Below are 20954 nucleotides of genomic sequence, written 5' to 3'. Positions count from 1 at the left end.
GCGACTCTATTGTACTCTATGGGCTAGATTGGATGTTAGCGATCTGGACTAATCTGTGTATATTCCGTTGGTATATTCTGTGGTCAATAATATGATTCTGTGTGAAGCACAGATTAAGGCCTAGATACACACGGCGATTAATCGCCGCGATTGGGTTGGTTCGGATCGCATCGCTCAACGCAATACAATCAACAGAGGCCATCAGTGCGATCACGTATACACTAGCGATTAATCGCCGCGATCAGCGCTAATTGTTAATGTTATTACAACCTTAAAATGATCAGTATCTTATCTAGTTGATCATATTGATAACAGGATAGTCGTAAGTACTGTGCCCAAAAGACTAGTGCCTTTTTTTAATGGAATGAAGATGAAGATTTTCAACTGAATAATGTTTCCTATTTCTGAAGTTCTGGTGCCTCTCTTGAATAATAAGTGGCTAATGAACGGACACACTTCTGCTGCAATTTTAACAATTTTCGCATCAAATGTAAAAATAAACATACTATAAAACTAATTGACGAGCACCTCGAAGACAGAAGAACGTAAACAAAAACACATGTAGACCACATGTACTGGTGGATTTCGCATCCATCAAGAATAAACAGGACTCAACAAATGCATCTACTCGCCCAAAAAGTAGGATTGAATCCTACTTTGGATTCAATCGCGGCGATTGGAGAAATTCCGAGAATTTCACTCGCCCGTCGCGGCGATTGACCGAATACACCTGCGTTTAAACGCCGCGATTGCAATCGCGGCGATTAATCGCCGTGTGTATCTAGGCCTTTAGTCCAGATCGCTAACATCGGCGGAGGAGCGTGAGTAGTTTTGTGAGCGCCATTGGCGGGAAAATCCATGGGCATTTAAAACTAGGAACCAAAACTGAAATTTTGGCTATTTTCAGCAGATTTTCGGCGGGAGAATACTTCTCTTTCAGATTTTTGTGGGATGAAACGTTCCGAAGAATTCAAGAATTAGTTTCTCAGTAGAATTTATGTGGCTCAATATTTCCAGATTAAATAATTAAGGTGGAAATAAATAAAGAAGGAGAATTAATTAAAATACGAGTAAACAAGGCTAAAAATTATTGAAACACTAAAAGGTAAGACGTTTCGAGCTGCTTCCAGCTCATTTTCAGCTGCAAAAACACATAAAAACAAGTAAAAAATTGAGTGGCGACCTGACCTCAGCCGTTATCACGTAACCACTCATAATAACGGCTGGGGTCAGGTCGCCACTCAATTTTTTACTTGTTTTTATGTGTTTTTGCAGCTGAAAATGAGCTGGTAGCAGCTCGAAACGTCCTGCCTTTAAGTGTTTCAATAATTTTTAGCCTTGTTTACCCGTATTTTAATTAATTCTCCTTCTTTATTCGTATAATCGGGCTATGTTTTTGTGCTTTATCGGTGGAAATAAACAAATCAGAGTTCATCAGTATACTGAGTAGATAACATTATTGAAAAAATTTGCAGATTATAATATATCATATTTTTGAAGTTTTAAAGCCTTAGAAACCGAAAATTAAAGCAAAATCCTGCCAAAATGAGACTTTTGGTTCCTAGTTTTGAATTCCCGCCAGGCCCCCATGAGAGCAGTTAATTGCTACCAACTGTTGTAAGAATATTGAAACAGAATACTTAGCATAACAGTACTTGATAAAATCTTATTTGATCAAAAACCATTATTACACATTACTATTTATACTTTTTTCAAGCTTTATAATCAGATTCAATAGGAAATTTCTCTCGATCCGGTCAAGTTCTTTCACTACTGGTAGTGCCATCAATTTTCTAAAGTTGCCTAACCTGTAAGCAAAATTACTCACGCTTCTGAAGCATTGGCTAGATTGGATGTTAGCGATCTGGACTAATCTGTGGTGTGAAGTGATGAAGTGAAATCAAACATGTAAGGGCGAACTCAGGGCTAAATCCTAAGCAATAATAATGAGTGATCACAGAATTTGATGTACCTCAACTTCATTTGTGACGACTTCCGGGTGCCATAGTAAGGCATGAAAACTAATTTCATAACTATGACTTCAACACAAGAAAGTATGTACACGTCCATAACCTAACCTAATAATTTTACCTGTGTTCGCTTTATCTGCTGTGACAGAACCGAATGAGAGTATCAGGGATGTGGAGGCTACGATGCTCATCACATTTCAAGGAAGCCTTTTGTCTACCTTTGCCATTAGGAAAAGTGCATTGTCAAACCAAACTTCTCTGATTCTGTTAGGTCCCTTTGTTTACCTAATGCAACTCCACATCCCTCAGGCCTTACGAGATTTTTGAGCGCTCAGTACTTAGAAATGCCGTGCATTCACATGTGAAAATGTAAATCATCATTTAATTCAAATTGAGTTACTGAGCACCAATTGTTTGGCATCGGGCACTTCTGCTCATACCTAAAGGATCCTGAACAGTCCTATTTTACTATACGCACCTTCAAATTCTGTAGGCCTCCCCCCCTCTCACAGCTAAAGGTTCCCTTACACTGTCTGACCATCAGTGGATTATTTTTTTGGTTGAAAGTCTCCAAGGTTGATTAAAAGGAGGTTGGTACAATCACCCATTTCGGCGCCATGTTGATGACGTATTAGTGGGACCTCGAGTAGCGCGAAGTTAGAATTGAGACGTCTAGTGCAAGTGGCGCTCAAGCAGACTGACGCTATTCATAACAATTTCTTATGCACACATTATTTATTGTAACAGAATATGAAAATATACATGAAATGAACACATTTGAAACATTTTTTTAAAAAATGACTGTATCAAATAAACTCGTTTTTTTAAATAATTACTCAAGTCCATTTTAATGTTCATAATTAAAAATAAATGCTCACTTGCAAAATCTTCTAATATATTTACTTACCTGTGCTTTGAAAAGGAGCTCCTGTGCTCCTTGAAAAGGAAAAAAGGAATGCCGTGCTAAAATTGATTACAGTATACAATAATGTACACTGACTTATTAAAACTCATCAGTATCGCTGAAAAAGTGGAATTATATTTTGCGGTCCAAATGCCGCAGCGCGCTAGGTCATGGGTTATATGACTCGCAGAGGCGCGCTATGGAGGGTTAAGGAGATGGGCCCCACCTAATGGGAAAAGTGGTTCCAGTGGAATCAACTAGATTTTTCATTGTTGCTGGTTTTGATTTACCAATCAAAAATGTCATTGGGCGTTTTCCCCCATCATATTTTACTTTCCTTTTAGAGGGTAACCGCTCACCAAAGCAGAGCGACTAATCCTGCACAATAATTCAAGAATGAAAATTCAAAAAAACAAAAGCAAATGAACCTCAAAAATCAAAGTTTAATAATGCTGCTTTAAAAGATTTCCTGCTAATAGAAAAAGCATTTGTAAAAATTGGTACTACCTCTACGTTAAGGATAGGAATCAAGGTAACAGCACTCCTGAAAACCTTAGACAATATATGCATATAATATTTTCCTCTCACACCCCAAGAGCTGAAGATTCTATCATGCTGAATTGAATTTATGACAGCAAATCATGCGATCTCTTCAACATTTTCATTATTTAAATCTTTTTGTTTATTGTTTCAGGACAAGTTCAAAGGCGTTGGTATGTGGATGAGTGGTCCACAAGGGAAAAGCTGTGTCTTGCCTCAGCTGTATTACGGAGTGGTGACCAGAATTGGTTCGTATTTAAAATTTCCATCCTTCCTTTAGTTTTGACCATACTTCCACCTACAATGTAAGTTGGTAAGAGGTCCATAACATACCCACAGTGTGGTTTAAACACTTTGAATGTTCTCAACGTACCACCCGTGATTGTTTTGTGGAAATGCCAACTAGAAGGCCTAATAATTGAGAAACGACTAACCGCAAAATCTGTAGTTTGGCTGTTTTTGAGAAAATGTAATACTTCGCTTTTTTGGCGGGTATTTCGGGTTAGGGCGCTATAAAAGTAAAGTTAGGCTGTATTTGAGTTAGCCTTTACATTTTCTTTTGTCAATCATAAAATAAACAGTCTAGCCTCTGAAAAAATTCAAGTTCGTCCAAGAGAATCAATTCGGAGCAAAGTTATGATTTTGTAAAGTTGATACTGTACTTAAGCGCCATCTGAGACTTGCCCTGTGACATTCATAGGTCTCGATTTCTCAGTTATTTTTTAATAATTCTCTAATTACTCTTCTATAAGAAATGACTAATAGAAGTACAAAAATGCCAAACCTCGTGCCTTGTTGACGGTTGGGGAATGGGTGATCTTGGGACTCATTGTCAGTATATACCCGGTCCTTGCACACCGTGACAACTTTGACAAATCATAACTCCGCTTCAAATTGTTTCTTTAGGGTGAACTTGGAGTTGTTTTAGGGCCTAGACAGTGTACTATCATAAAAAATAGCCCTCTTATTTTTTGTGGGATTCCTTTGTGGACCACTGCTCGAAATGTAAGAAATGTAAAATTGGATATTTAAGTTGTGGCATCGCGGCAACAATGGATGAAGATTCTAAAATGGACCGTTTTCGTTAATATCATCTGAAAGCTGATAATTTTTTCTAGTTTGAGACCAAGATCATTGCCCTACAACAAATCCCTCACGAGAGATGCCAGTTAAAAGTTTTAACTTTAATGCCCTCCCCCCGGCCCCCCCTCCGAAATAATTCCCTAATTATCCAATTTCAAAAATCGCCAGTGTATTGGACTTGGGAAGTGATCCTCTATCAACTCCGAAAATATTTTGAAGATTTGGCCGAGGTTGAACATGTCAGTACTACCGAGAAACCACCCGGGAAAAAGATGATTCATGGGGAGGTGTTGTGAATGGGAAGGAGGGGGGGGGGAGTTGGTGCTCTTTGACGTTTATAGTACATGAAATTCTGTTCAGTAATTTTTCAGGCTCCACCCGATTTTTCTCAATTTTTTAGCAATGTAGCCTAGAATGTCCTCTAAAAAACGCCAAAAAAAGGCAATTAACGCCAGGAAAGTGTTGGGTAAAGGAAATGACTTTGGGGCAGTATGCACGAATAGCTATCTACTGACACTGGATTGACTAAAAGTGTATTGGACATACACTTACAGGCCACAAATACAGCCTAACTGCACTTTTTCAGCGCCTTAACCCGAAGTACCCGCCGAAAAAGCAAAAAATCGCATTTTCTCGAGGACGGCCGAACTATAGATTTTGCGGTTAGTCGTTCCTCAATCAGTAGGATTTCTAGTTGACATTTGCGCAAAAAAATCACGGGTGGTATGTAGACCGCATCAAAAGTGTTTAAACCATACCGCGTATCAGAATTTAAGGTTGTTATTCTATTTCTTTAGTAAAGTTTAGCTAGAAACATTTCCAGGTAAACTTTTTCTATGTGAGCATTTTCTCATCTCAGAGTGTTTTTTACGCTGGCTTGAAAAAAATTAAATCACAGTTACTTATTGTATGAGCAATTGATTGGGAATGAAGAGAAGAACAGGTAATAAGAGACCTAATCCTATGTTTTGGAGCTCTCCAATCACAATTGAAAAACATGAAAAGAAACATGCCAAAACACAATGTGTGTCCAAAACGCAACCATGAAAGCATGCAGACGATAGCATTTAGGTACGGCTGTCTTGCCGAACACCAGCCTACCATTAGAATGAATAATACCCTTTTTTTATATTTAAAATAAAATCGGTCGATTTTTAATCATCTAATCGAATTTTAGGAGTCTTTCGGATGAATAGTGGCAATTTGACAAGGAACGGAGCCTTCTTTCAACAAAATTTTTCGGTCAGATGCTTCTGAGCCTGTTTTCTCAAAATTTCATTTTTGCTTTACTACTTTCTTTGCTATCGCGGTAGTGAGAAGGTTTCTAGATGCAAGCACAAGATTGATTAGATTGGCCCCTTATAGAACGGTTTTCTCTATTATTATTTTCAGGGTTTTTTTTTTTTCTGCGAGTGGTCGAATCAAATCCTTTGGGGGCCCCTGGAGTTTTAAAAATTTTGAAGGATTGAAGAGGTAGCGAGGATAGTCAAGATATTGGGGGTCGTGGGGCCCTTGAAGTTTGGGATGTAGGGCTCGTACTGGCCTTGTGGAAACCTGAGGCTGGAATTTCGATGAAACTTTGAGATCAGTATTTTCGTGGGCTCTGCTCACGACGATGTTCATGATCTCTTGAGCTCTGATCTCAATATTTTATTAGGTTCTGAAGAACGATGTTTTGGTGGGCTCAAAGAGTTTTTTTTTTAGGGTAGGGGGCCGAACTGGGAAGAACCAATAAAATCAAGTGAGGGCAATTTGGACCTTTTGTTTTCTTGGAAACGTGAACTGCCTTCAATTAGCAAAGTATGTAACCCGCATTGTGGGGGCCCCTTTACCCGTGAGCATTCGGAGCCCTTCAGCGCTAATCCAACCCTGCCTCCATAAAACAGCGACATTAAACTAGAAAAAACTTCAAAGCATATTCATAACAAGTTTAGACAGCGTTTCATACAATAGTTCATGGTGCGAACATTCTCTAAACGCAACATTTTCACCCAACCCTAAACTTATTGAGGATGAAAAGGGTTTTAGAAAATGGGACTGTAGAAGAAATGATAAAACAGAAAGGACTTAGAAAAAAGGACTTAAAGAAATGTCGGTAGTAATATTTTACCTAATTGCGCTGTAGGGAACCACATATTATTCAATTAAATCAGGAGGATGTATGTGTACATTTGCGTGCTTTAAAGCATGGAAGCGTTAGACTGCTTGCAATGAGAAAAATCAAAATAATGAATCTGTTGCACTCTTCGAATGTGTGAGCGCTCCGCTCTGTTATCATGGAAGTGGGCGTTTGCAAACGACTGTAAGGCATCCCATTCTGTCGCACTCTCTGTATCCTCTTTGCAATTTCCCCTCTCGTGCGACCATGATTTCTTAATTTCTCAGAGGACAATGTTTTTTTCCTCTCTCAGAGGACAATGATTTTTTGGTGAACGGAGTTTATAGTATTAGATGCTCTTATGCACTTCCGGCAGAATGGATAAAAATAAGCTATGAAAGATATAAGCGATCATATTTTTTCCTTGCAAAGCTAACGAAAAGAATTCAAATTGACTTTCAAACCTCACATTTTTCCATCAAAAATGACTCCAAAATTGCAACAAAGTTTTTGAAACTCCATAATTTACGTAGTAGGTAACCCATATTCAATTTCAAGTCCAAGGACACAGTCAAATTTTCGAACTCGAGCAATCAAACTTTCAAATTATAATGGGTGGAGATGGCATCCTGAAAAGAAATACTATATGTCTTACTACCCACCAAAAGTAGCAAATCAAGCAATGTGAGATGTTCTTTTTCATGCTTCTATTTTAGAATACGATCAAAAATAAAATTAGTCTTAAAGTACATACTTACCATAAGCTTCAAAATAATGTACTGACAATTTTTTTCAATACAATTTTCTCTTCTCACCCAATTGATTCTGCTGGGAACATGCGAATTTCTAAAAGCCTCTTAATAATTGCTCTGTTAACAAGCGCTCCCTCCAACCATGGTTGCTGCTCTGTTTTGGCGGGTACCAGTTCTATAGGACCCTGGACTCCTGTAAGAGCCTATGTAAAAATCCGTGAGCAGTTACTGCCTCTGCGACCTCGCGTAAGATCCTCGCAACTAACTGCTATTATCAGCTGTTGGACTTCACCAAAATTCGTTGGATCAAATATCTGCCACAAATCAAATTTTTCACCCTCCTGTTACTAGCAGCGAGCCCTCCTTTTTCCGAAGGGGTCAAAAAACGCCAAAAATATATTTATTTTTCAAGAATTCAGCTGCCTTATGTGTTATTTTTCAATCATTGGCTTAACCTCACTTTTGGAGCAGGCAATGGATGAGTCGAGGTTCGGGGGGATCCTTTGAGCTTACAAGGATTCTACGCGAAGTAGCACTGCGATCACCTGCTCACAACAGAATTGCTTCCTACAGAACTCTTCCCTAGTTTTGGGCCAGAACCACAAGAATGAATGTAAAAATGAACCAGGATTCACTTTCGACCTCATTAGTCTATTTTTTTGCATATTAGGGGGCAGCAGTAAACCAAGTCTCTTATTTTCTAAACTTCCCCACTCATTCTTTCCTCATTCTTTTTTCTAAGTGCATGCAGTTTAAATTTTGTTCTTTTACATTCAAAGGATCAAAAGTAAGATTAAGATAATGAATCAGGATTTACATTAAAATTTTTTATTTTTTCTAGGAATGCAGTCAGTCGGACAATCAAACCTAATGCCGAAGGCAGTCGGCCGCTTGATTGGATGGTACCCAAAGCATGTGCAAATCAATACAAACTTTTATTGGACTCTGTTGAAACGCCAAAAAGAAAAAAAAGAGTTGCTGGAGAAAAACTGGTGGAATCATCAGAAACAGCCGCAGAATATTTGGTGCGGAAGTTAACCCAAGGTACTGACTTTAGATGGAAGGAAATGTTTTGCAAATTTGTAAGAAGTTCTCTCCAGTTGATCACTGGGAGAACAATAGTGGAGAGCAGAAGAATTACAGTTATTGTGAATTATCTCAAGGACTTAGAATTCATCAAGGGTACTCGCGTTCCCCTTCATGTGTTAGTGAACAACAGAATCTCCCGACCAGTGAATGGAAGCCTTGGATTATGGGACTAATTACGCAGTGCTAAGTGGACTAGTCCCGTCATGCAGAGCATGATGGAAGAGTGTATCTCATAGAGTCATGACAAGGGTAGATGCTTAGAGTCATTTGAGACCTTCACATTAACTTCCTTATTTCATTGTCAAAAGGAGATCTTCGGTTGAAATTCAATGAACACAAATTTCATTAATCTGTTATAAACACAGACCTGTAAGAGAAATAAAAGCCTTCAAAAGTTTAAATTTCCACTCTCTCACAGAAATCTTGGGCACTGAAATGGTGGCATTCTCCTCAGAAGTACACAGAGATTTGAATTCCTGTAACACTTCACTGAACCACAGTTACCTCACGCAAGTAGCCATGCTCTATTCTAGGTACCTTCAATATATTTCCAAAAAAATCCTCAAACCAATTCCCAGTAATTTTGTTCATGGCGTTTTCACCTTGACATATTTTTAAATGCTAAGTACTACGCTAGCTATTTCACGCTCCCCAGAGAGCCTCATAGCCAGCCAAGGGGCCTCCGCCTGGTCCGCCAGGGAGCCACCTGATTCCATTTTCCTGATCAGCTTTCATTGATATTACTACTCTAAATAGCATGTTTCTCAAAAATATATGTAGATGTGCATCCAAATAAGTACATCGTGTATTTTAGCTCATTCAGTCTGCAAGGAAGAATTTTCATTGTATGAGTGTAGAAATACAGGGTTATCCAAAAGTCACTGACCACCCCCTGTAACTTTTTTCCAAATTGAGATAGAAGTTTGAAACTTTGGGAATGTTCCTCGGTCTAAAGTAGCAACTTTTTGGTCCCCCCAAAATTTTGGGGGGCGGCCCCCCTTAAGGGGGGCGGGGGCTAACTTTTTTTTTTCAAATAGCAACCCCCCCTTTGTGATACCTCATTCGAAAGATAATAAAAAAAGAAAATTTTTGGCGCAAACCGCAGGTCAAAATGTTCATTTTTGACAAAATGGCGGCCGGTCAAAGTTGAAAATGGCGGAAATTTGGCATCTCCGTTGTTTATTGACGGATTGGTGTGAAACTCGGAATTCTAGGGTTTTTTGAGATGAGAAAAACGATTCTGGCATTGGTTTTCCAGAAAAGTCAGTCTTTTGCAAAATGGCGGCGGTCAAAATGGCGGCCTAGAGCGGGAAGTGGATATTTAGGCTGCATATCGTTGGATTTGCATGAAACTTGGTATCCGGGGGTATTTCGGCACGAGAAGAACGAATCTTTCATTGGATATCTGAAATTTTGACAAATTCCAAAATGGCGGCGGAAAAATTGCGGGAAATCAGTTTTTACGGCTGTTTACCGATGGATTAGCATGAAATTATTTGATATTTCAAGAATCTAATGAAAGATTCCTTTTAATCCAGCCAAAAACCGCCAGGATATCGAATTTCATGCAAATCCATCGGTAAACAGCCGTAAAACTGATTTCCCGCAATTTTTCCGCCGCCATTTTGGAATTTGTCAAAATTTCAGATATCCAATGAAAGATTCGTTCTTCTCGTGCCGAAATACCCCCGGATACCAAGTTTCATGCAAATCCAACGATATGCAGCCTAAATATCCACTTCCCGCTCTAGGCCGCCATTTTGACCGCCGCCATTTTGCAAAAGACTGACTTTTCTGGAAAACCAATGCCAGAATCGTTTTTCTCATCTCAAAAAACCCTAGAATTCCGAGTTTCACACCAATCCGTCAATAAACAACGGAGATGCCAAATTTCCGCCATTTTCAACTTTGACCGGCCGCCATTTTGTCAAAAATGAACATTTTGACCTGCGGTTTGCGCCAAAAATTTTCTTTTTTTATTATCTTTCGAATGAGGTATCACAAAGGGGGGGTTGCTATTTGAAAAAAAAAGTTAGCCCCCGCCCCCCTTAAGGGGGGCCGCCCCCCAAAATTTTGGGGGGACCAAAAAGTTGCTACTTTAGACCGAGGAACATTCCCAAAGTTTCAAACTTCTATCTCAATTTGGAAAAAAGTTACAGGGGTGGTCAGTGACTTTTGGATAACCCTGTATATTGCATCTTGGCCATTGTCTCGAGGGCCAAATATGTTCAATTTTGTTCAGATTGACTATTATCCTCCTCTATTAATCATGTTTTTTTTTCCTTTACTTGATTTAATCAGATCATCAAGAAGATCTGAAAAAAAGAATTGAATTGGAAAAAAAAGAATATCACAAGATAAAATCAGACATTGAAGCGGTTGAAAGTGGAAGCCTTACTGAAGAGGATTTAGACAAACTTGTCATAGAAATGGATCTGTAAGTTAACTTTTTCAATTAAAATCTCCCTAGAAATCCCACAATGCATTAATCTAGTACTTAGGTGAAAGTTAAATATAAACTAGTGCCCTGGCTAACCACTGAAAGAAAATTTTACTTTAATAATCATAAAACGACCATCTTCAAGTAATTTATGAGTGAATTACTTAAATCTCGAATTGGCAATGATAATTATAAAAAACAATAAGCTGTGAGTAATGTTATAATCAGTCCCTAGAAAACATTTTTTCGAGGCACTGAATTTTCAGGAATGCATAGGAAAAGTTCTGTGAAAGTACTGTTTTTTGCCAGCTAGGTTTAGTAGACACTCTTTCAAATCTCAGTCTGTTTTGCACGACTTCCTCAAGCTTGGAAGCAGAAAAGTCAAGAGATTGCACTGCATTTATGATGGGTCCAATTAGAACGGAAATATGTCTGCAGTTGCTTTCCTTACTCATTGCAACTAGTGTTCCACAAAAGAAAATTTCTCTGTGGGGGAATATCTTGCTCAAATGAGATTTTTTCTCTCTGTATAACGCACGTTGGCAAGAGCAACAACACTCTGTCTAAACAACTCGTGAATCAAACTACAATCTGTTTGTATGTAGTAACATAATGTGTTTTTCTAATCTCATGAAAAATAATTTGATTTTGTATTTCAGAGAAGATGATAGAGTAAGACAAAAAGAAGAAGAATGCAAGCGATTTTTGATTGAAAGAGAGCAAAAAAAAAGAGATTATGAGAGGCCTTTGTGGAAAAGCCCGTCTGTTGCGGCTGCCCAGGCAGCAGCACTTAAATCCACTTTGTCTGACAAAAAAAATGAAAGCGGCTCAATCAGTGAGGTAAGTAAGGGTTTTGTACTCACTTTTTCTTGAGTTGAAATTTTGGTTGGTCATTTTATCGGGCTTGATTGATAAGAAGTGAGGTAAGTATTTGGCTGATGCTCTTGAGATGTCTGTATTTCAGCCAAATTTCAGAAGAAACATACACCAGAAGCAGAATTTTCGCAAAAGAAAAAGGGACTAAATAAAATCGGCGCTCTGTGCCATTCATTGGGGGGCTGTGCCTCATGGAGACGTGTTTTATGTGTGGTTGTGAGGTTTTAGTTGATGTGCTCGTTTTTAAGGGACCTGCACATCCACCGCGGGATTAGTGCATTTTCTGAAGAATAAGTATCAACTTAGCCTTAGTATTAGTGTGGCATAGTTGATATTTAACAATTTTAAAATTCAATCAAAATTTAAAAACTTTCTGAGAACTTTCTTTCTATGACCCACTGTGTAACAAAAGTTTTTTTCTAAAACTTGTCACTAGCAACCCACTCTGCGTCAGAACATGTTTTCAAAATTTGTTTGCCTCTGACCCACTGGGTTAGGAACAGTTTGTCCAAAAGCTTCCCGCCTGTGACCCACTGTACAGCTCGGCTTTTCTCATACCATACATCCTCTGCCTAAAACTTTCAAAGTTCGCATGCGTGTGAAAATCACCTATCTTACAAAACGACGAGCTCAGTGAACATCCCTCACGCGAGGGCTCGCCAAATTGAAACAAAATGTGCTATGACAGTGAAATTTGGTCTGGTGACTCTTCTAAGCTCCTAGTTACACCTAGCGGTAGAACTCGAACATTTTCCACCATTGCCAAGTTACAGCAACACTCCGGTTTTTTTGGGTCCCTCGTACATTCTGCTACTATGTGCAGAGTTGAAATATTTCCAAACACCCCTAATAAGAATTTCCATTAGTATTTTTGAATCTGATTTATGACCCCTAAAAAATTCGATTCCAGAGCTGAAATTTTGCAGAGGTCTTATCTGGACTATAGAGGAATTTAAGCACCTTAGAGCAACAATTTTAAAAAACTGATACTTGTTAAAACACCCTTAAGATCCATACTGAAAAATCACGTTTGGAGTGAAATGCATTAAAAGTCTCCACGATTGTTTTCAGAAGGCTGAAAGTGACCTATACTGGAACTTGATCATTTAGATTTCATTAATGAAAGTTAATTATCATTGGATGTCATGATCAATTAAAAAATGTAAAGTATAAAAACATGCTAAGTCCGAAATCAAAATGAGATAGGAAACATGTACAAATATTGAAATGAATGTACAAATGAAATGTACAAAGAAAAACTTTGTACTTTTCTGGAGTCTACAGCACTCAGTTCATTTGGCGTATCTCAAGACTTAGAAACTGAATCCGCTTTCATTTTCTAATCTGTTCGTGGTAAACCAGCACAGAGAAGTTTTAGGCAAAATAAAATTTCCTGATTATACCCTGAATAAATTTGGCTCCCTCTGAATCATCTTAAACCCATGACCTTGTTAGCAATGCAAGCCTCCTCGCCTCAGAAGTTGGCGGTTCAGTCTGAAACTTTAAATTCTAACAACGGTGTACCAGGAATCCATTTTTCACCTCCCTGGTGACAAGTCTTATCACAGGAAGCTCATCATGCATCCTCATGAGAAATGAGTGATTGAACGTATGGATAAGCAATCAGCAAACCATGTATGGTTCAGCAAAAATATATATATGGTTTGCTGAATATTCTTTATATTTTAGTTCTCAAGTTTACATGAACAATAAATGTTTTGTTTTGCAGGTCGATTATTGGAATTCTTTGTTAAGTGGACAAGATAGGACGTAGGCGAAATTGAGGTATATGTTTGGTCTGCTATGTTGTTCGGCAACCATCAGTGTCATTAAATGCCCTTTATACAACCGATTAATCAACTGGTTGTAGGCCATCGAGGAGGGCACCCTAGCTAGTCGATTATCCAGCTTGATAAGGAGCTTGTAATGACGCCAATGATCGCCCAAGTGACAGCCGACGAATCACATAAATCCAGTTCACCTTTGTTTTGTCCTGTTCAGTTGACAAACACAAAGGAGCCTACTAACTAATATTTGAACTAATAATTGAACCTGCAATTACTAGTCTGCTGTCCTGTTTACTGGAAGGGGGAATGGTGTGATATTGCAAGATCAGCTCAAAGACACCTTGACTTTTAAGTGGCCTGTAGTCAGTATGAAAGATCCCTGACTCAATTTCACAGTTTTCTTAAAAAGGGTGCATCCCTGACTCAATTTCACAGTTTTCTTAAAAAAGGTGCTAACAAATCAGGATGTTTTTATGATAACTGCACTCGACACGACCTCTCAATATCTTATTTCTTTTATTTTTCTTTTCAGATTCTACCAGAAACAAAACCAGCATCAACTCCTACCTCGCCTCTATTGACTAGTCTGCTTCAATCTCCATCTCCTCTCCAGCGATCCAGTCTTTCATCAACTCCAACAATATCAAATCTTCTCAACTCTGCTCCTGCCATTCCTCATTATTCTAATGGTAAAAACTCCCTCCTCATTAGATCTAAATTTTTGCTGTCAGGCTTGCAGAGTGTATCAAAGAGTTTAATCTTGATATTTTACAGTGTTAAGATCAAACTCTGATCTCTAAATACTCAGATTAAGGCCTAGTCTCCATGGGACGCTTTCTTTCAGTTTGTCACTGCCAAGTGGCAGCAAATATTGACTTACTCAATATTAATTGTCTCTCCAAAAGCAATCATGAGAGCAACTAAGAGAAGGAGAAAAAAAGTAAAAGCAAATTGTGTGTCATTCTGTTGTTGACTTGACTCTATATTTTATCTACATTTGTTCAGCTTCACTAATCATCTAATTTTACCCTGTCTCCTATCTACAATTAAAATAATTTTTCTGTTGTTAATTGTGGTCTGTTGCAAGAACATGAGAGCTTAATAGAAGAGTTTCAGATCAAAGGAAATGGTGCGTTTTTATACTACATCGTTCAATTCTGAAATCTGTTCACAGATTCGCCGACATTAACTCAATTACTGGAGTCGAAAACATCACCTCGGTCGGCTTCGACATCTTTGATGGACAACAGTCTAGCTGCTAGAACTGGTAATTTTGGTAAAAAATATTCTTTTTTCTAAGGCTGTAAGCCAAACTGAACCCGCAAACAGAAATGAACCGATATTGTTAAGAAAATGAAATCATAAACTGTAAATCGGTTTCACAAGACGTAAAAATTGAAGCTAAGGAGACATTTGTGAAAAACTTGCTCTTTGCAATCTTGCTAAGTAATGCTTGAAATCTCTATGAATTGATGTTCATCATTGGGAAGTCAGCAGTAAAAGTAGAAAACTGAATTTGTGAAAACATCATCAGGAAAATAAGTTTTCACCATATTTCGTGTAAAGTAAGTGTAAATGACAGTTCTCGTGCACAAAATGGTTTCAAATATCACAATGAGAAAAATATGTTGAATCTCCTTTGTTCATTCTCAAAAACACAGTGCTTATCTGTCTCCTTTCTCCCCCCCTAAATGCAATCCAAATTAAAATTGTGATCTTTTCACCTGTTAATTTTTCCTATGATTTTAATATGCAGTTGAAACAGTTGGAACAGTGGCATAACATGCGTGGAGCAGTTAGTTGTCTAAAGTTGGCTGTAAAGGGTTGCTTATGCAAGCCCAAATTAGATATCATACACTTAAGGACTGATTTTCCTATGGATTCTCATATGGGTAGCTTTCTTTAGTTGAAATGCACCCAAATGTACAACTCTACCCGAAATCAGTCTTACTGCATTATACGCTGCTTAATATCTTCAAGTTTTTGTATTAAACAGAAAGCTATGCACTAATTTACCTTGAAATTTCATTAATATATTTTTTTAAATTCAGAGGTAATCCACTTTTTAATCTCAAATTGTATGCCATTATTTTGCTTGATTCTCCGTCAAAACCATAAAACCTGATGGGAAATGAGGATTTTGTAGATATTAGGCTGGCTCAAGTCTAAGCTGTCAATCCCTTTTGACAAAATTTACTGAATTTTAGTCTATGTGTATCTATTTTTATAGATGTACATCAGAAGCTGAGTTCACCCTCCTCCTCTATGGGTCAGCAGATACCAGACCCACCAACTCAATTAAGCTCTTCACCCAGGCTAAGTAAATCACCCGTTCGTCCAACTCCTCCCAAATCAGGTAAAAAATAGTCAACATTTTAAAGATATCAAGCTGCTCTGCAGAAATTAATTTTGAGAGGTGCAACCTGTTCTCCAGAGCAAGACCTTTTTTCACTGCTGCTTAATTTGTCACTTAGTTGATGCATATGCGATAGTTCCAACAGGGAACTGGCAAGGCTTTGCCAGTCTGAAAGGACATTAAGATGATCAGGCTTTGTAGCTCTCCCCATCCAAAAACTGAGATATTCAGCTCCTGTAGCCCGATTTTTTTACATTGATAGCAGCATCAATAAATTAGTGAAAAAGGTTAATGATCAAATACCTAAAGAAGTAGTGATTGTTTCGTCTCATTCGTTACCTAATTTTAATCGCCGGAAATTGCTCTCATGGCAAAAAGAAATCATCAAACCTCAGAGTGTCAACAAGTCACGTGATCCGTTCCCTTCATTTATGAAAGGTAAATGTTCGAATTCACAAAATCCTCTCACAATCAAGTATGCATGGTGTCCCAGATGACCTGCACCAAACTGCTTTCCTGGTTATTTCTGGTCAAAAGAAGCCGAGGCCTGTGGGATGAATAGGGAATTAAACACTGTAATAACATTTACGAAATAATCAGCAATTCCTATTTTACCAAATAAAATACAGCTTCACTTGAAAGAATAGATCCAGACATGGGAAAAGTTCCATCTCTGATCTGCAAATTTAAAAAAGACCGAGTGGTCTCCACTTTGGTGTCGCCATCAATTGTTATTTTTTTCCATGAGCATCCATGCTTTCTCTGTTTTTGGGTTGCTTCTCCTATCATCAGTTATTAAATTAATGCTGAAGCAGCGAGCAAATTAATTGCTTAACACATCAGTAGGAGAGTTGTGCTCCTTGAGAGGCAAACAGGCGTGGATGCAGAGAGATTCAAGCTTTTTGAGAAGAAATCAAGTGGATAATGGAAGGGCTTGGACAACAGTTTTGCTGTGTCTGCCAACAGAGAAGGGAAAATAGCTCTAAAAATTTAGTGTTTATTGTTCAGGGTTTCGTGTTCAATGAATTAATATAGCATTTGACTTTGTTACAGATGTTCTGACAACACCTGTGCGAGTGGAATCAAATCCTGATATTTCTAATGTTGTTAGGTGTCTTTATCTGGAAGATAAAACATGTGTTGACATAGAACACACGCAACTTTTGCTGAATCAAGCTAATGTGGATTTATCAAAAGTGGATGAACAAAAATTGCAAGATGAAATTGTGGACATGATTGTTGAGCAACAAGAAACAGTATGTAAACAGTACATTTTTCCGATTATAAAAATCAGGGAAAAACAAGGATATTTTTTGTAGTGGGGCCGATAAGCGTAACAATCGTGCACTTTTGGAAGAAAGCATGAAAACTTCAGGGATTCATCTCTACCCTATAGACATTCGATTGAGACATAGACCCCAAAAATCTGAGCCCCCTGGGGGGGCAGGGGGGCCCCCAAATTTTGAATTTTGAATAACTACGGAACGGCTAATGTTAGCGTAATTTTTTTACAACAGAACGATGGGAAATTTTATTAGGAACAAAACTGGTTCTTATGAATTTTTCTGTGGGATCGATATTTTAGGTGTGAAAACGGGAAACACCATCGGGGGATGGGGAGCCGGCCGTTCTGAGGCAGATCCGCGCGCTGCGCTGCCTGCCCGGGACGCGCGCGGCGGCGCGGTACGGTGTTACCGACGAAACAACCGCTTGTCTTTGTTTAATCTCAACGATGCGCAGTTTTAAAAATATTATGAATATATCTTACTACCTATGAAGCCTTAAAAAAGGCTTAACTTTTGCAGGTAATATAATATGTATGTATACAAGCGAGCGGACGGCAACGGAAGGAGAAGGGGTTAGGTGCTGGAGTTCTGGATTGCTTTGTTGTATGGATGGATTTGTCAAGTTCAAGTATTAAAGCATCCAAGATAACTGTATCAGTCATCAGTTGAACGGAATAAAATCTGACGTACAGTTGTCTCGGGAAGGGGGGGGGGGGCTAAAAGTCACACATCTTATTTGTATACCACGATGACCTGAAAAATGATTTTGAAGTGTTTGTACCAGGATGGTATCTAAATATGCTTACCAACCCTAAAGTTCCCGGGAGACGGCTTCTAGCCAGACTTTCAAGACAGGGAACCTAAATTTGTAAAAAAAAATGAGTAAAAAACAAGCATGCTTATTCTCTTCTCTTGAAGGAACATTTTGGTACATCATTGCTACGTATAGGCATTTTTTTAAGAGGACCAAAACCACATTCAAAACTTGCTCTAAGAAACGCCAAAAGAATCTTGAGAAAGCTTGATAGGGATAAAAGACCCCCCAAAAACCATTGTTGGACTGCTTCTTGTATAAGTATAAGGAATATTATTAAGTAATAATTAGCCGCCAATATCCGCTAATCTGCAAAAACGGTCCGTTTGAGTGATATGAAGTCGCGCCTACTGGGAACATATCCTGCTCTTATGTCATCAATAAAATCTCGCATCACAAGATTTCCCTCAATCTCGGTAATTTTGCAACTGATTACCGATTACTGATTTTGACTGATTTGTTGATATTTTGACAAGAAATTGACCCTCTGATAATCTCAGAAGCTAATTTGATCAGTGTTATACTGTGCGATAAAGTTTAAGGTGTGCGTTTTGTGCAATACATATTTCGCAAGTCCCGTTTCTTGAAAATTGTCTCAGACATACCTAGAATTCTTCCATGAGCTGTATACAAATAAAAAATTGGTACAAGATTTGCGGGTTAAAAAAGAAGAAATGCAATGAATTTCTTCCTGAGGTACTTGTCCCTCTCAGGGGTTCTTTAAAGGATCAGAACCTGCATATGATAAATAAATTTCCTCCTATATTAATATTTTTTCAATACAAATGTTACCAACTCCACTCCAAACTCCAAACTCCATAGAACAAAATGAAAGATAATATACAGGGTGTTTCAGACCACCCGTACCAGGCCTTTTTCTCGGTTGGTATAGGTCGTACGAAGTCGGAGACCGCGGGGTTGAATAGGGAATTGACCCCAAGGAATCCGAATTTCGTGGTCCCGAAACCCCCCCACCCCCCCTTGGGGGGTAAAGGGGGGTCACGATGCTGAAAGTCAAGGTTCCCGACCGAATTGCGGATCGATCGCATCAGAATTGAAAAGTACGGAAAATTTCACGTGGAATCGACCCCTAAAAATCCAAAATCGGACCATCCAAGGCCCAAAAATGGCCCCCTAAAGAGGGGGACAGTACCCCCCCTCCATAATTTCTCTTTGGTCTCAAAATTGACGTAAATTCTCCAGAAAAAGACAGTTTCCCATGTAATCGACCTCGAGAAATCCAAATTTCATGGTCCCGAAGCTCCCCTAGCCCCCCTTGGGGGATAAACGGGGGGGCCCAATTTTAAAAATCGGGGCTCCTTTCTGAATCGCAAATTGATTGCATCCAAATTGAGGAGCAGAACACATTTACATCTTAAGTGACTCCTAAGAGTTCTAATTGACCCCCTGAACGGCAGAAAGTAACCCCCTGAGGAAGGGGGCCTCGCCCCCGCCAAAAATTTCTCAGGATTCCTCTTTGGTCGCAAAATTGACGTCGATTCTCCAGAAAAAGACGGTTTCCCATGTAATCGACCTCGAGGAGCTCAGGGAACATGAAATTTAGAGTCCTCGGGGTCGATTACATGGGAAACCGTCTTTTTCTGGAGAATCGACGTCAATTTTGTGACCAAAGAGGAATCCTGAGAAATTTTTGGCGGGGGCGAGGCCCCCTTCCTCAGGGGGTTACTTTCTGCCGTTCAGGGGGTCAATTAGAACTCTTAGGAGTCACTTAAGATGTAAATGTGTTCTGCTCCTCAATTTGGATGCAATCAATTTGCGATTCAGAAAGGAGCCCCGATTTTTAAAATTGGGCCCCCCCGTTTATCCCCCAAGGGGGGCTAGAGGAGCTTCGGGACCATGAAATTTGGATTTCTCGGGTCGATTACATGGGAAACTGTCTTTTTCTGGAGAATTTACGTCAATTTTGAGACCAAAGAGAAATTATGGAGGGGGGTACTGTCCCCCTCTTTAGGGGGCCATTTTTGGGCCTTGGATGGTCCGATTTTGGATTTCTAGGTATCGATTCCACGAGAAATTTTCCGTACTTTTCAATTCTGATGCGATCGATCCGCAATTCGGTCGGGAACCGTGACTTTCAGCATCGTGACCCCCCTTTACCCCCCAAGGGGGGGTGGGGGGGTTTCGAGACCACGAAATTCGGATTCCTTGGGGTCAATTCCCTATTCAACCCCGCGGTCTCCGACTTCGTACGACCTATACCAACCGAGAAAAAGGCCTGGTACGGGTGGTCTGAAACACCCTGTACATGGATTTTTATTACTGCTGAATTCCATTTTTTATGTCTTGTGGTTAGTATACCAATAATAATCTTCAAGTGTGACTCGATAAAAGGAAGCGATAGTATTCAGATATCTTCTTTTTTATTATTCATTTGATATATCGTTCTATTTTGTGAAATATGCATATTTGTTGAATATCTGAAAGAGTGGAAAGTTCATGAAAATGAATACGTCTGTTGACTGGCTGGAGTAAAAAAGAGGAGAAAAGAACACTGTCGGAATGTTCCGTATGTATCAGTACCTATGCAATTGCGAGAAACCAATTAACATGAACGAAAAACGATATTAGAGGAAAAGGAAGGAAATCTGGGCACCTTAGTGGCAAGGGACTGTGAAGCCCCCTCTCCCCCCTCCTCACTCCTCAAGTAATATCTTTGCGTCAAGTATTGCAGAATTCTTGCTTATGTAAGCAGCTCATGGTCCCATTCGCCGAAAGTAACATGAAAAATAAGCTAAAAATAAGTTATCAAGGATCCCATTTCCAGTAGTCTTGAAAAAGTGGGTCAAAATCTATTAAAATCTTTATCCACTTAAATCTTATTTCGCTCTAATATCTTAAAAAATATAATCCTTTACAAAAATTCCGTAAGGAAAGGGTAATTTACTCTGTACTGAGGTCGGAAAGGCTCTGTATTCATGGAAAACAAGGTACGTGATGC

The 20954-nt window shown here is 39.0% G+C and overlaps 1 protein-coding gene across 3 annotated transcripts in view; it reads left to right on the top strand.

Annotated features, from left to right (window-relative positions):
• Nucleotides 1-20954, top strand: part of LOC109034971 (Bromodomain containing 8) — a 50465-nt gene that overhangs the window by 15959 nt on the left and 13552 nt on the right. Inside the window, exons 1-9 of one of the 3 annotated variants that reach the window (XM_019048414.2) lie at nt 1880-2054; nt 3569-3662; nt 8189-8391; nt 10738-10873; nt 11536-11716; nt 14072-14228; nt 14714-14806; nt 15770-15895; nt 16949-17151. In XM_019048414.2, coding sequence (XP_018903959.2) covers nt 2015-2054; nt 3569-3662; nt 8189-8391; nt 10738-10873; nt 11536-11716; nt 14072-14228; nt 14714-14806; nt 15770-15895; nt 16949-17151 — 1233 coding nt within the window. In that variant the 5' untranslated portion in view covers nt 1880-2014. Of the gene's footprint in view, nt 1-1879; nt 2055-3568; nt 3663-8188; nt 8392-10737; nt 10874-11535; nt 11717-14071; nt 14229-14713; nt 14816-15769; nt 15896-16948; nt 17152-20954 lie in introns of those variants that run through there. The other 2 variants (XM_019048413.2, XM_072306457.1) reach the window with 2 other exon arrangements.

This window comes from Bemisia tabaci, chromosome 1, assembly GCF_918797505.1.
Source record: "Bemisia tabaci chromosome 1, PGI_BMITA_v3".
In the NCBI taxonomy this organism is placed as follows: Eukaryota; Metazoa; Arthropoda; class Insecta; order Hemiptera; family Aleyrodidae; genus Bemisia; species Bemisia tabaci.
This window is presented reverse-complemented; position numbering and strand designations above follow the sequence as displayed.